The sequence below is a fragment of the Macrotis lagotis genome, chromosome 6, assembly GCF_037893015.1.
Source record: "Macrotis lagotis isolate mMagLag1 chromosome 6, bilby.v1.9.chrom.fasta, whole genome shotgun sequence".
In the NCBI taxonomy this organism is placed as follows: Eukaryota; Metazoa; Chordata; class Mammalia; order Peramelemorphia; family Peramelidae; genus Macrotis; species Macrotis lagotis.
In genome coordinates this window covers 95,341,780-95,359,095 of record NC_133663.1, presented here as the reverse complement: position 1 = coordinate 95,359,095, position 17,316 = coordinate 95,341,780, and the positions used below count along the sequence as shown (strand labels likewise).

At 37.3% G+C, this 17,316-nt stretch overlaps 1 protein-coding gene across 1 annotated transcript in view; it reads right to left on the bottom strand.

Moving 5' to 3' along the window:
• Positions 1 to 8,858, bottom strand: part of VWA8 (von Willebrand factor A domain containing 8) — a 469,402-nt gene extending 460,544 nt beyond the window's left edge. Inside the window, exon 1 of the mRNA XM_074191741.1 lies at positions 8,675 to 8,858. Coding sequence (XP_074047842.1) covers positions 8,675 to 8,843 — 169 coding nt within the window. The 5' untranslated portion in view covers positions 8,844 to 8,858. The remainder of the gene's footprint in view (positions 1 to 8,674) is intronic.
• Positions 8,859 to 17,316: the final 8,458 nt, after the last annotated feature.

Genomic DNA, 17,316 nt, shown 5'->3' with positions numbered 1-17,316 from the left:
CTTTGTTTTTTAATTTGGAAATCAAAGGATCAACTGCATATATGGATTAGTTTATGAAGGGCTTTTAAATGCCAAATAGACTATATCTGATCCTAGAGATAATAGAGAGCAACTGGCATTTACTTATACCACATAGTACCTGTCCATTTCTATGTAGAAGTGCTTACCAGTACAGCACATTCAATATAGCTAATAGATAATTTAAAATTTTCCTTCTAAAGGTACTCTTCCTTCAGACTTCACTATTTCCATCTAAGGTGTCATCCTTCAACCACTTTTCCATGTCTACATCCATAGAGTTAACTTCAATCCTTCAATTTCTGTTTCCTCTCATAAAACCACCAGTTATCAGGTTCCATCCACTCTACTACCACTAATCCCTCTTCTCTGATCCCATTGTCAGCACTCTAGTCCATGTCCCTCACCTGGCTTCCAATCTAACCTCTGACACTTAATATCTATGTGATCATAAGCAAAGTATTTAAACTCCCTGAGCTTAGGTTTCCTCATCAGTAAATGAAGATAATGGCAAGGATCAGATAACATATGCAAAGCACTTTGCAAGCCTTAAAAGTAACACATAAATGCTTATTATCGTTATTCAGTATTGTTATTAGTGTTTTTATTTAGTGGTTCCCTATTTCTTAACTTCACAATCTATTGATTAACACTCTGGTGCCATCCTAATTTTACAGTTCTTCATATCATTACTCTCCATATATATATAATGCACCCAAAATTATCTACCTTCTTTGTCCCCCAAAAAGTTTACTGGATCTTCTAATGTCATTTATCACAGAGTGTTTCATATTATAGTTACCTATGATTATGAGTTATTCCCCTACTTAACTGTAAATACTTTGACATTTGTTAAGTCTTACATATATTTTGAATCTCTTCTAGTACCAAGGCATTTAATAAATACTGTTGTTAAATAGCACCATGACATGCAAATAATGGTACCAAATTTAAGATGTAGCACAAAATTCAAGTGATACTTCAAAAGATCCATGATTTCCAAAGCTATTCATAGTCATATGAAAAATTGCTCTAAATCTTTACTGATTAGAGAAATGCAAAATTAAGGCATCTCTGAGGTACCACCTCACACCTCTCAGACTGGCCAATATGACCAGAAAGGACAATGATCAATGTTGGAAGGGATGTGGGAAATCTGGGACACTAACGCATTATTGGTGGAGCTGTGAAATCATCTAGTCTTTCTGGAGAGCAATTTGGAATTATGCCAAAGGGCAATAAAAATGTGCATACCTTTTGATCCAGCAATACTACTATTGGGTCTATGTCCTGAAGAGATCATGAAAAAGGGTAAAAACATCACTTGTACAAAAATATTCATAGCAGCTCTATTTGTGGTAGTAAAGAATTAGAAATCACATAAATGTCCTTCAACTGGGGAATGGCTTAACCAACTGCGATATATGCCTGTCATGGAACACTATTGTTCTATTAGAAACCAGGAGGGATGGGAATTAAGGGAAGCATGCAAGGATTTGCATGAACTGATGCTGAGTGAGATGAGCAGAACCAGAAGAACACTGCACACCCTAACAGCAACATGGGGGTGATGATCAACCTTAATGGATTTGCTCATTTCATAAATGCAACAATCAGGAACAATTTTGGGGTATCTGTGATGGAGAATACCATCTGTATTCAGAGAAAGAAGGGGGGCAGCTAGGTGGTACAGTGGATAGAGAACCAGCCTTGGAGTCAGGAGTACCTGGGTTCAAATCCGACCTCAGACACTTAATAATTACCTAGCTGTGTGGCCTTGGGCAAGCCAGTTAACCTCACTGCCTTGCAAAAATCTAAAAAAAAAAAAAAAAAAAAATGGTGGAGTTTGAACAAAGACCAAAGACTATTACCTTTAATTTTTTTTTAAAAAAGTATCTTATTATGTAATGTTGCTATCTCTTATATTTTATTTTTTTTCTTAAGGATATTTCTCTATCAACACATTCAATTTAGATCAATGTATAGCATGGAAACAATGTAAAGACTAACAGAGTGCCTTCAATGGGGGGTGGGGGGGATGCAAGATTTTGGGGAAAATTGCAAAATCCAAAAATAAATAAATAAAAGATCCATGATTTCATCAGAGTAGATATTATACCAATACAACTCACAATCTCTGTCTTAGCTGATAGTCTTTCTAGAGTCTGTGACTAAAAAAGGTATCATCTCTCAGCCAACCTTCTGGTGTTTAGCTCTTTGAATTTACATAGAATCCCCCACAAAAAAAAAAATCTATCCAGAGTAAGATTCAAAACCTCTCCAGCTTAGCAGAGTCTGACAGAAGTTGTGCTACACTTGGCTCATCTTTAGGCACTTTTAGGATCAGGTTGAGAAATTAATGTAGAATCAAGGTCAAACTGTAAGTGTAAATTAATTTGAAGCATTTTCCCAAATAAAATATTAAAAGAATATTTTCTTTCTAAGGCATTCCATTACATGCATTTTCACTTGTGGTTATCTTTTATACCTGTAATTCTCCCCCCTCATCTCCACTTCCTGACTTCTCTGCTTCCTTGATGTCTCAGCTAAAATCTCACTTCCTACCAAAATCTATTTCTTGCTCACTCCTAATGCTAGTGCCTTCCCTCTGAGATTATCTCTAATTTATTCCACCTATACCTTGTTTGTAACATAATTACATATTGTCTCCCTCATTAGACTATGAGATCCTTGAGAACAGGGATTGTTTTTCTTTGTAACCTCAAGGATTAGCAAAAGGCTTGGCAAATAGTAAATGTACAAATAATAAATCCTTGGTATCTTGACCTGAAAATAGGATATGGTATAAGAGTATATATCAATTTGGCTTGAATAGCCAAAATATAATAATCAGCTATATAAACAGTATAATCAGTTTAATAAAATACTATTTTAAAAACAACTATACTTTTAGCCAATTATACTATCTATATGAAATAAATTCTCCTGTCATTTGGTTTACACATTTAATATGAAGTGACCTCGTATGCAGAATGAAATCCACAAGTGTATCTGGAAGTGTATCCTCCTTTCCAGTTGTTCATTCTTATAGCACACTGCTTTCTATTTGTTCTTTGATGTTTGCCTATTGGTCCTACTTGGATAGAAGCTTACCAAGACAATGTAGCTTTTCTCACTGCTTCCCAATAGGCAACAATCTTTCCATATAACTCAAGTGTCTCAAAATATCACATACCATATGAAGCTTACAACTGCCTCCCTCATTTGAGTAGAGTTGCTGAGCTAAATTTTCCAGGCATACAGAGGTGCTTGTTCATTACTGTTCAGTGATGTTCCTACCAACATTCCACCTAGTAAACTTTACTTACCTATCTATACTTCACTTCTTATGTCCTAGTCTGATCACTATATTTTAAATAAACTACTCATTATGAAATTTAAGTTGCTTTTTTTTTTTACTGAAACAGAAGTAATATGGGGCAAAATCATTAGGGCTGAGTTGGAGCCTGGTCAACTAACTAATGTTCAAAAATTGCATAAGCATTCTGTGCCTGTTTTCTCATCCATTAAATGGAGATAAGTTGCTCTAAGGTTAAATTATGTAACATGCCATTGGGAAGATCAAATGAGATAATGTAACCACAAAGAAAATGCAAGCAGTCATTATTCATCTATTAAAGTCTTCTTTGAGCTGGGAAAACTGGAAAATTACATTATAAACTAGTATGGTAGAAAATGATATGGGCAAGAAGATAAAAAGGTTGAAAATATAAAAAATTACGAGAGCAAAGAATGGTTTACTTGTCAGTCTAGGGAAGAATTTATGAGTAAACGGAAAAGATAAAGAGTATTACTAGATGTAAAATGAATAATTTTGATTATATAAAGCTGGTATACAAGTTTTACAGCAAGTATCTCTGATAAAGGTCTCATTTCTCAAATAAAAAGAGAACTGAGTCAAATTTACAAGAATAGGTCATTCCCACAACTGATAAATGGCCAAAGGATAAGAGCTGGCAGTTTTCAGAAAAAATCAAAACTATCTACAATTATATGAAAAAAATGCTTTAAATCTCTTTTTTTAAGACCTTAGCTTCTTTAATTTATTGGGGGGGGCAAGGCAATGAGGTTAAGTGGCTTGCCCAAGGCCACACAGCTAGGTAATTATTAAGTGTCTAAGGTCACATTTGAACTCAGGTACTCCTGACTCCAGGGCTGGTGCTCTATCCACTACACCACCTAGCCACCCCTAAATTAAAACAATTTTGAGATACCACCTCACACCTATCAGATTGACTGATATGAAAAGGAAAATGATAAAAGTTAAAGAAAATGAGAGAAAAAAAATTAGGACACGAATGCACTGTTAGTGGAATTGTGAAATGATTCATCCATTCTAGAGAGAATTTGGAAGTATGCAAAAAGGACTATTAAAAACTGTTTATACATTTCGATTCAGCAATAAGTCTCATATTTCAAAGAGATCAATAAAAAAAAGGGGGGGAGAAGGACCTCCATGTACAAAAACATTGATAGCAACTCTTTTAGTGGCAGCAAAGAATTGGAAATTGAGAGGATGCCCATCAACTGGAGAAAGACTGAACAAGCTGTGTTACATATAATATGATATATTATAAGAAATGAGGAGCAGTCTGAATTCAGAAAAACCTGCAAAGACTTCAATGCACTGATGCAAAGATCCAGGAGAACATCGCACAGAGTACAAGCAAAATTGTACAATGATCAATTACAATTTACATAGTTCTCAGCAATACAATGGTCCAAAACAAGACCAAAAGACTTAGGATTGAAAATGCTACCCACATCAAAAAAAGAAAAAAAAAAAGAAAAAGAAATGATGGAGTCTGAAGATAGATCTAAGTATACTATTTTCACTTTTTTCTTTTTTTCCCTTTTATTCTGTCTCTTCTTTCAATGATTTCCATATATAACTTATGTCAAATAGCTTACTCTCTTAGAAAGGGTGGAGAAGAGGGAGGGAAAAAATTTATAACTCAAAATTTTATATAAAAGATGAATATTAAAAATTCTTTACATGTAATAAGAAAAAAATACTATTTAAAAGGAAAAGAATAAAATAAAATCTTTCTTGGAAGTCATGGCAAAGTAGTTAACTTTGGTTTCTCAAAACTTACTGCAGCAACACACAAATTTGGGTCATAACAAACTCAAATGGCATTGACTGATTAGAGGCTGATGGATTTATCCCAGGGCAGTTGAGTTCAGACAACCTCATCTTCAGGTTAGCCAAATCAACTCTCAAAAAGAATCTATGGGAGGGTGGGGGTGGAAAGAAGATTGGTGGAATAAGGCAGGAATTGACCTGAACTTTCCCATATTAAGCTCAAATAAAATAATACCTCAAAACAATTTTTGTAGCAGCAGAATAAACAACAGGGTGAAATAATTTTCACATCTAAGACAACTTAGAAGGTCAACAAGAAAAATCTTTCTCAGTGGGGTAAAACAAGAACACAGCTCAAGGCAAGCAATCTGGAAAAGCCAGCAATCAGGCTCAGATCTCCAGCACAGGTGAGATCCCAAGGCACCACCTCTCTAACACCAGAGCAGGCAGACTTTGTAGCCCTGACACAACAGCAGCAAGGTCCCTTGGCTCCTGAGCAACAGAACCTCTCTGGAGGGAAGTTTTGTCACCACTAGTGCAGCCCAGGAGCTAAATCCAGTAGCTCCTGGCCTCTGGCACAAAACAGCAGCAAGTCCCCATAGCTCTCAGTGCAGCCTGCTGGACCCAGGCAGATCAGCATGAGACCCTACAAGAAGCTTGGAACAGTACAGAATCCAACTTAAAATCATAAAATAGACTGGGAAAGCTGGGGTGGGGGGGAAGAACCTGATCACAGAAAGTTATGATGGTAAGAGGAAAGACCAAAGCACAAATTCAGAAGAGGGCAACAATGTCAAAATACCTACATGGAAAGCCTCAAATAAAAATTAGAATTGGTCTCAGGCCCAAAAAGAACTCCTAGGAGAGCTCAAAAAAAGATTTTAAAAGTCAAAACGAGAAGTAGATGAAAAATGGAAAAAGAAAGAGTGGTACAAGGGAAATCATGATGGGGAAACTCAATAGTTTGGTAAAGGAAGCAAAAAAAGATGGAAAAAGACATGCAAAACTTCACTGAAGAAAACAGCTCCTTACAAAAGGAGAACTGACCAAATGGAAAAGAAGGTAAAAAAAAGCTCTGAAGAAAATAATTTCTTAAAAATTAAAATTAAGCAAGTAGAAGCTAATGTCTCTACCAGAAATCAAGAATTAATCAAACAGGGGCAGCTAGGTGACGCAGTGGATAAAGCACTGGCTGGAGTCAGGAGTACCTGGGTTCAAATCTGGTCTCAGACACTTAATAATTACCTAGCTGTGTGGCCTTGGGCAAGCCACTTTGCCTTGCAAAAACCTAAAAAAAAAAAAAAAAAGAATTAATCAAACAGAATCAAAGGAATGAAAAAATAGAAGAAAATGCAAACTATCTCGCTGAAGGAACAATTGATGTAGAAAATGGATTGAAGAGAAATAATTTAAGAATTATGAATTTGGGGCAGTTAGGTGTGTAGTGGATAGTACAATGGTCCTGATCTCAGAAGGTCCTGAGTTCAAATCCAATCATATATATATATATATATATACACACACACACACACACACACACACACACACACACACACTAACCATATGACTCTGGGCAACCCAGATTGTCTGAAAAAAGAACTGCTAAACTATCTGAAAGCCATAACCAAATAAAAAAAAAAAGTCAGGAAACCACGTTTCAAGAAATAGTCAAGGAAAACTACCCTGATATCCTAGAACTAGGATTACAACCAAGAATCATCTACCCAGCAAAACTAAGTCAATTCCTTCATGGAAACTCAATGAAGTAGAGAACTTTCAAGCATTCCTGCTGAAAAGATCAGAGCTGACAAAAAAATTTGATTTCTAAATAAATGACTAGAGAAGCTTAAAAAGGCACTCAGGAAAGAGAAAATAAAATATTCAGTAAGGTTTCATTACATACATTCCTACTTGAGATGATACTGTAACTCTATCACTTTTAGAAGTAATCATAAGAGTATACATAGAAAGTGTGGGTACAAAGTGACTACAAGGAGATATGTAAAAAAGGAAAATTAAAGGGGGGAGACAGAGTATTATTTGTACAAAAATTTTTATATACTCATAGCAATTTTTTGGTGGTGGCAAAGAATTGGAAATTGAGATGTCATTAATTGGTGAATGACTGGAAAAGTGGTAGTATATGATTATAATGAATATAATTGTGCTATAATAAATGAGAAAAAACTTATATTCAATTTGGATCCATGTAAACCGTGGAAACTGTGGAGACTAGCAGATCACCTTCTGTGGGAGGTGGGAGGGGGGAAGGGAAGTAAGACTGGGGGAAGAATTGTAAAAGTCAAACTAAATAAAAATCTTTAAAAAAGAAAAAGAAATGAGAAAAATGGCTGAGTTCAGAAAACTATGGAATGGCTTTCGTGAAGATTGATACCAAGAGAGCATAATCAGAACATTGTACATAGTAACAGCAATACTGTATGATAGGGGGCAGCTAGAACACTGGCCCTGGAGTCAGTACTGCCTAGGCCTCAGATACTTAATAATTACCTAGCTGTGTGGCTTTGGGCAAACCACTTAACCCCACTGCCTTGCCAAAAAAAAAAAAATTAAAATAAATATTGTATGATAATCAGTTGTGAATGACTTAACTATTCTCAGAAATATAATGATTGAAGACAATTCCAAAAGACTCAAGATGTAAAATACTACCCATCTCCAGAGAAAGAATGAACTTTGCTTGAATAAAGATCAGAGTACTATACTATTTTTTGCCTTTTTTTTTCTTTTTTGATTCATCTTCTTTCAAAGCATGACTAACATGGAAATGTTTTGCCCGACTATACACAAACAACCTGTAACAAACTGCTTACTGTTTAGGAGGGGAGAATTTGGAACTCAAAATGTTAAGGAATGAATGTTTAAAATTGTTTTTACATGTAACTGGGAAAAATAAATTTTTCTAAATTTAAAATGTAAAAGTCAGGGCGGCTTGGTGGAGTCAGGAGTACCTGAGTTCAAATTCGGATTCAGACACTTAATAATTGCCTAGTTGTGTGGCCTTGGGCAAGCTGCTTAACCCCATTGCCTTGCAAAAAAAAAAAGCCTAAAAAGATGTAGAAGTCTACAAAACCCTAGTTGGGCTGGGTCTTGGGGGGCCAGCGCCGTCCATTTGAAGGCAGGACTTGTAGCATGGAAGGAGCGCTGGGATGGCTCCTGGCCACGGCCAAGGCTCTCCTCTGGGGCACAGACCAGGTCGTCTCCCTGCGGGCTGGGACAGCAGCGAGCAGGACTAGACTAGACTATGCAGGGCGGCCGCAAAGGTCAAGGTGCAGGGCGGCCGCAGGGTCAAGGTGCAGGGCTGCCGCAGGGTCAAGGTGCAGGGCGGCCTCAAAGGTCAAGGTGCGGGGCGGCCGCAGGGTCAAGGTGCAGAGCTGCTGAACTCTGCAAGGTCACGGGGTGGGGGCGGGGAAGGGAGGCGGGCTCCGCGGCCGCGCTCCCGTGCAGGGCAGCGTGCCCGGGCTGGGGGGAGTCACCGCAGCCCCAGGAGGGAAGGGGCCGGGCGGGTGGGGGGGGGCGGCCGGTTACCTGCGTCGGCCCCCGCCCCGGTGTGCCGGAGCCGGAGCCCCTCGGCGCCCGGGCGGCCCCGCGCCACCTGCCGCAGGATCAGCCGGACTCTCCGCGCGGCCGGGCCGCCGCCGCCGCCACCTCCGGCCGGGGCGGCCGAGGAGCCGAGGAGCAGCAGCCGGGACTGCATGACGCCGGCCCGCCCGAGCCCCCGGCCCGGGGCGCAGAGGGGGAGGGGCCGCCGCGCCGGGGGGGCGGGCGCGAGGCCGGAAGAGGGTCCGCGGCCCGGCAGACCGGCCGGCGGCCCCGGCTCTGGGGGACCGGAAGCGGGGCCGCACCGCGTCCGTGCGGAAACTCCTTCCCTCCGCCGCGTCGCCTCTCCCCGGGTTCCTGCGAGGGCGGCCGCGGCGGGAAAGAGGCTCCCGGGGGAGCCCCGCCCCCTCGCAGTCACCTGAGGCGGCCGCCCCGGCCCTTCCCGCGTGTCCGCGGCAGCTCTCCCAGCAGCGCCCGCGCGGCCGGGGCCCGCCCACCGCCCCGGCCCGCGGGGTCCGGGGCGCGCGTCGCCCCGAAGGAGCCGCTGGCGGGAGGGGCCCGGCCCAGCCTCGGGCTTCCCCGCTGTGAAATGCGGAGAAAACCCCACCAAACCCGCAGGCCTGGCCTGGGGACGGGAAAGTCTTAGTGCAGGTGCGCGCTCTGGGAGCCTGCGCCGAACCAAGCCCTTCGGGACTCCCCGAGTATTAGCTTAGCGATTGCCAATGGTATTAACCTATTGCTGCACAGTGTAAGCGCCGCTCCCTAGTTTTTGCAATAAAGTTTGAAATATGACTTTCATTGTTCCATCTGGGATCTTTGACTTTATTTATTTTTAAACTACCTATCCTTTTCCTTGGGTGAATGGATTTCTATTTTCTTTGACGAGTGGTTGAATGGTCATCTCATCAGTTCATTCGCTGCTTCATCGATATAGATATGTCCTAGAGAGACATATGCATTAAACAGTGAACTTAGATATATAGAGATATATATCTTAGAAAGATAGATGCATTAAACTGAACTTTTATATATATATATAGAGAGAGAGATGTATTAAACAGTGAACTTTTATATATATATCTTAGATATATATGCCTTAAACAGTGAACTTATATATATATTTTAGAAAGATATATATGCATAAAACAACAAACTTTTATAGATACATATTAGATATATATGCATTAAACAGCAAACTTTTATATATATATATATCTTAAATATATATATGCCTTAAGCAGTGAACTGACATATATAATATATCTTAGAAAGATATATATATGAATTAAACAGTAAACTTTTATGTCTTATAGATATGCATTAAGCAGTGAACTTAGATATATATCTTAGAAAGATATATATGCATTAAACAGTTAACTTTTATATTATATATCATATATGCATTAAACAGTGAACTTATATATGTATATGACTTAAGCAGTGAACCTATATACATATATATATAGCTTAGAAAGATATGTATGCATTAAATAGTGAGCTTATATATCAGAAAGATATATATGCATTAAATAGTGAACTTTTATATATATCTTAGAAAGATTATATATGCATTAAACAGTGAACTTTTATATATATAAGAAAGATATATATGCATTAAACAGTGAACTTATATATATATGCCTTAAACAGTGAACCTATATATATATAGCTTAGAAAGATATATATGCATTAAACAGCGAACTTTTATATATATATGTATTTTAGAAAGATTATAAATCCATTAAACAATGAATATATATATATATATATATATATATATATATATATAAAACTCTTAGAAAGGTAATATATCCATTAAACAGTGAACTTGACCCAAAACTGAGTTAGGAGTCTAGAAGCTGAATTATTCTGTGGAAATTGCACAGTGATTTTAAATTACTCAAAGAATGAAAAAGGGGTGCCTTGTAGGCATAAGGCCAAAATACACAAAATACCAAAACTGTGGAAGTAGGATGAAGGCTATCAAAGAAATGCAGTGAGAATTTACATCCCTGGGCTCCTTGGAATGCACACAACACCAAGAGATTGGAAGAAAGATCCCCAGAATAATAGGCTGAAACCCTAAGGCAGATATTTGGATGTCATAGACAAGAGTACTGAATTAGAAGATATGAAGCAGTTGTAGTTGGTACTACCAAAGAGACGGTAGCTAGATGGACAGACAGATATGGATATGGATATATACATATATAGGTATCATATCCTGACAGTCTTAGTGAAGTTTTAAGCAATTAAAACTTGAAAAGCACATGAACTAAGGCATTTGAGACAGCTACTAGCGGTATCACAAATCTGTAAAACAAGTTTTTTTAATTTGGGCAGTCTCTTAGTTTCTTGAATTAGAGACCTCTCTCACAAATATCTCAGAAACAGCCCATGATGTCTAAACAATAGCAAAATAAGCAGGTTTTCAGCCTTTCCAATACGTGATTTATGCCAGTGGTAAAAAAAGAGGAAACTATCAGAGACTCTCATTCTACAGATATTTATTCAGTTTCTTCTAGCATATACATGAATTCAGGATCAATATATATATATATACAACAAGAGACAAATTCTAAAAAAAAAAAGTAATATAGATTTAAAAAAAAGTATAGTAGTTCAAAAAACACAGGATGAGAAAGGGAATCAGTGGGGATAAGAGCAGTCAGAGAAGGCCCAGTGGAGAAAACAGCATTTTAAATGGACCATGAAGCATTAAACAGATGGATTGCAGGGAAGGTCAATTCTAGACTGGAGCTTATAATAAGAATGAGTAATGAGAGAATCTTTTTAGCTTTAGAATTCTTGGTGAGAAGGAAGTAAAAGGTTAGATAGGTACAGAAAGTAAATTATGCATTCTTTAATTCCAACCCTAAGATTTCAAACTATATAATAATTCATTGAACAAATATTTATTAAGCATACAACAGGTGCTAGGCCCTGGGGGATACAAAGACAAATTTTGCCTTCAAGAAGCTTTATTAAATGGAGGGAGAGAAGAGAGAGATGGAATACCATAAACAAATAAATAAAAAAATATATATACCAAGGGTTTTCCAGGATTGACCCTTATGTAGGAGTCAGCAATTGAGTTCATAATGGAAGAGATCCAAGAAGTACAGAAGGGACAGTCCTTACAAAGGCGTAGAAATAGGAGAAGACATCTCATGTACAGGAATAGCAAGAAGAAAGGCTGAGGCTTAGAATTGTGTCCACACCAAAGCACTTATTAAGCAACTGCTGTATGTCAAGTACTGTCCTAGATAATACTGGAGATGGAAAAACAAAAATGAAAAACTACCCTCGAGTTTACATTTTAAATAAGAAGACAAGATGAAGTCACATATAATCTATAAAAGGATTTTATATATATATATATATATATATATATGTATGTATTTATGTATGTATATATGCAGGGAGGGGTATGTGTAATGTAGGTATCTATAACATCCAAAGCAAATACAAGATAAGCATGGAAGATAAAGGAAAAGTCTCAAGCAGAGACAACGCTTGAAGTAAGTTCTGAAGGAAATGGAGGTGAAGAGACAGAACATTCTGAATTTGGGAGACAGCTAGAAATAGAAAGTAGAATGTAGCAAGAAGGCCAGTTTGAATGTAACCTGGAACCAGGAGTCAAACAAATAGAATAGGTGACTTCTTAGTACTTGGGACAGCTAAATGGCACAGTGGATAGAGTGCTGGGTCTGGAGTCTGAACAATTTCTTCCTGAGTTGAAATCTGGCTTCAGATACTTACTAGGTGTGTGACCCTGGGCAAGTCACTTAACTCTGTTTGCCTCAGTTTTCTCATCTGTAAAATGAACTGGAGAAGGAAATGGCTCACCTTTCCATTATCTTTGCCAATTAAACCCAAATGAGGTCATAAAGAGAAGCAACCAAACAACAAAAAACTGGTTTTGACTTACAAACCACAAATTAACCTTATCTATGCTGCACTTTTTATGTTTTAACACTTCCCAATTATGTTTTCTTCTGGTTCTGCAGGTATTTGGAGACAGTAGCCAGAATATGACCCCCTCTGCCATAGAATATGTGAAGGAGAAGTAAAAATTATAAAGAGTTTTGAATGTCAAACTGGAGTTTCTATTTTTTCCAGAATTAATAGGAAGCTGCTGGAGTTCACTAAGTATGGGGACTGGTGAGGGAATGTGTCATAGTAGGTTCAAGTAGATGGTGGAATTAATAATAATAATGTTTGTCCTTCGTTTTCAAAGAAAACCATGAAATCAAGGAAGTGATGCCATGACAAGCACATGAATTATTGACTTCGAGTGAGGGGGTGCTGTGCTAAGTCACCAGTCTCACTTTCTTCTCCAGAGTCATCTGGGTCCAATGACCAGATATAAATTGGAATGACTTGAGATGGTCCTGAATATGAGGCAATCAGGGTTAAGTGATATGTCAAAGGTCACAAAGCTGGTAAATGTCTGAGGATGGATTTGAACTCTTGTCCTCCAATCTTCAGGGCCAGTGCTCTACCCCTTCTGCCATCTAGCTGCCTCTGGGCTTTAGACAGTGGACATTGTTATCTGGGTTATACCCAAAGTCTTTTCAGTTTAATAAAACCAACCAATTTGTAATCTGCTAATGTTGCCTTGATAAACTCATGATCACTTCCTCAGTATGATGAGACATCCAAATAGCTGATTTGGGGAACAAGTATTAAAATATTGCTACTTTAGTTTACCTTTATAGAGTTCTTTGAAAGTTGCACATCCATTTGAGCCTCACAAAAATCCTGTGAGATATGTTTATTATCCTCATTTTCCAGATGAGGAACCTGGCTCAGAAAGTGAATTGATTTGCTCCTGGTCACACAGCTAGTAAGTGTCAGAGAGGTCCAATCCCAGCATGCTACCAACCATGCCATATGGCTTTCCTAGAATCATAATTGACACTGAAGTTTGCAAAGCACTTTACACATTTTTATCTCATTTACTCCTCATTATAAGCCTGTGAAGTAGATAAAGCAGGTATTGTCATCAGTTTTGAAGCTAAGAGAAAATATATAACTTAATCAGGATTACACAGCAGTAAAATAGTAACATAGCAGAGGTACAGTTTCAGCCAACTCTTTCTCCTGATTCCTAGACTGTTCCTTTTATGTGACACTGAAAAATCATCCATCTAGATCCAAGTTTCCCTTTTACTCAGTGGAGCTCATTTTGGCTCCAACTATCTCATCCACTGCGTAAATTATCCCTCCTGACTTTGTATTATCTGAGCATTTGATAAACATGGTACTTGTGCTTTCATTCAAGGCAAAAAAAAAAAGAAAAGCATAGCATCAAAAATATTCACCAAAGAACCCCCTCAAAATTAACATTGGACCATCAAAGTAATTATTCTTTCAATCAACTCTAAATCTTTCTAACTATACTATTGCCTGGCTAGTTTCTACATTTTCTCTTTATGCATGAGAATACCAATTGTTTTATTTGCTTAATTCCAGACAATAAACCTATAAGCATTTATTAAATTAAATTTTTTATCCAGTATTAATGGAGTTGATTTTAATTGTGTTTTATGCTCAAGAATTTATTCCATTTTAAACCTGGAATGTGTTTTCATAATGACCTAAAATACAGGAAAATTGAACATAGATCTGTGTGGAAGGAATAAAGAGAAAGCTGGCCATCAAGTGAGGGAAGAGGAGTAACATTATGTATACTGAGGCTTGTAATAAGTCCACCCTGGCTTAGAGCAGTTTGGTACCACATCCTTGAGCTAGCAATGAAATGAGACTTTTTGTAGTCTCATCAAACAAAAAAAAATGTTAATTTGTCATAGCAAAAGAATGATACTCAGAATAAAGAAGGGATGTTCACTGATGATATAACCTTTATTCAATTGAGTGAAATTCTCTTTTGCTGGATTGGTCATGCTGATGATTTGGAATCAGAAGCCTGAGGGAGGAGCTGGAGTCCAAAGTGTCTTGGCTATTTTTATTCTTAGGCAAGCAGGAAATTATGTCAGTGGACTGGACCTTAGCCTCAGAGCCAATTAAATCTAGAGGATGGTGTCAATATCCTTTAAGGAAAAACTACACTAACCTGCAATGGGGCAGGACCTTTGGATATTGTTGTTTACCACAAAGCTGGAAAGATAGCTTGGAGCCCAATTTTGAAAGGCTTTAAAAACCAAACATAGTAGTTTGTTTTACCTAAGATATATATACACATATATTCTATATCTATATATCTAAGTGTTTTATGAATATAATTCTTAATTCTACCAATCAAAAGAAGAAATTAAATTAGAATAGAATGAAATCTAGTGATCATCATGTGTCTGCAGAGTACTTTCTTCATATTAACTTTGATATGAGTAGTAAAATTATTATTCTCATTTTACAGAAAAATGAGCCTCTGCAAAGTTATGACTTATCCATCATCACACAGTGAGAGTCTGAAATGGGATGCAAACTTTGGTCTTCTGACTTTTAGGTCTAATATTCTTACCACTGTCCCACCTTATATGCCACCTCTTTATTAACTTCACTATTAAAAACATGTTTTAGAATTTTGCTAGAAATCAAAAGCAAACTCACCTATTGTATCATTTGAAAACTAATGTTGCCCTTTCTCTGACATTGGAACACTTGCCATCCTTTCCCACTTCAGAGACTTTCTGCCTCAGAGACTCACATCCACCAGTTTTGTGTGTGTGTGTGTGGGGGGGTTTCCTTGTCAGTCCCTCAGGCCTAGAGACTTGGCCTAAGGAAGGGCAAGCAAATATCCTTTTACTTATCTTGGACTTCAATTTCCTTTTTGATATTTTTGTCATGTCCTTATAATCTGAGATCATTCTACCCAACAAAAATAAACAGAAGCAGGATAAGAGATTAATGATTCTGTCTTCTCACCGTGGTCTACTATCATCATCATCTATCCCAGATAGATGGGATATCTCTTATCTGATTCTCCTCTTTTCCCCAAGGTAGCTGGAACAAACTATCACTTTTTAATTGCCCTTAACATTCACTTCTACAAAGGATATGAACAGATAGTTCTCAGAATAATTGCAAAGTATTCATAAACCATGAAAGATTAGTCTAAATAACTAATAATGAGAGAGAAATGTAAATGAAAACAACTGACATTTCATTTTGTACCCTGCAAATTAGCAAAGATGACAAAAAATGCAATAGTTGATGACAGAGGGATTGGTGGAGCTGTGAAACCACTTTAAAAGTAGTTTAGAATTATGTAAATAGAGGGACTAAAATGCTTACAATCTTTGAACTAGAAACTTCATTCCTGGCCATTATTGTGCTTAAGAAAATAAATAATAAGAAGTAAGTCTCCATATACGTACCAAAATATTTAAAGCATCATTTTTGTAATAGCAAAGAATTATAAACAGTAGATACCTATTGATAGGTGAATAGCTAAAAAATGTAGTACACAAATTAATTCAGAGTGGAATAAACAAGAGTGGAAGAAAACAATATACATGATAATTCTTCCACAAGAGTGGAAGAAAACAATATACATGATAGTTGCAATATAAATGGAAAGAGCAATCATATACTAATGATCCAAAGTAAAATAACTATTATAAAGATCAAGCATGACTTGAATTGGAAGATAGCTCCAACTATAGATGTCTAAATGTTGCACAATACATATGTTTTTGGACATTTTCAGTGTAGTGATAAGATTTTTTTTCTTTTTCTGGGAGGAGAAGGAAGAGGCAGAAGAATAGAGATTACCACGATAATATAAGACAAAGAAGACATCAGTAAAATTCATTTCTATAAATTTCACTGGAAAATTTTATCAAATTATGAACTTTAGTATTACTGAAATTTAAGAGCTGAGATTTGGAACTTGACTTATAGAAGAAGTTGCTAGAAGAGAGAAATTATATACTTTGATGTTTAATAAAATGAATATTTATATAATTCATTAAAATTTTTCAAAATTCTTTAAATAAATTCTTTCATTTTCCCCTCAAAACTACTCTTGGATGTAGGATCTTTTATTTCTCCCATTTCCTAGATAAGAAAACAATAATGTACAGGTTAAGACTTGGCCAACATCAAATAGCTATTATATGAGTAAGGCAGGATTGGAACTAACTCAGGTCTTCCTAAATCTAAATCCCAGAATGCCTAAGATACTAAATCCCAGTAGGCCATCTATTATGCCACAAAATGATCCTTGTATCAGAGACTATCTGCCCCCTTGTCACTCTGTAGATTAGAGTACTAACTAAAATTGGAGGACCATAAATTTTAAAACATGAAGTCTTCATGCAAGGTAGCAACCCTTACAGAGACCTACAATATCTGCTACCACCTATCCCTGACCAACTGCACCTCTGGAGATGTAATTACATAGGAATTACCATAGGAATAGCAACATTCTCCAGACCAACTTCTCTGCTTCTAACAGTCCTTGTGGAGTTAATACCTAGAAACTGCCTTTGTAGATGTTATCGAGGATGTTCTCAGAAGGCACAAATTCAAAAGACTAGAAAAGAATGTTCTTTTTACTATCAAAATAGTTAAATATTAGAAGCAAGTATGGTTTTATCAATGGAATTGACACTAAAAACAATACATCACCATCTACTCTCTCTATTGCTATATCCTTAGGC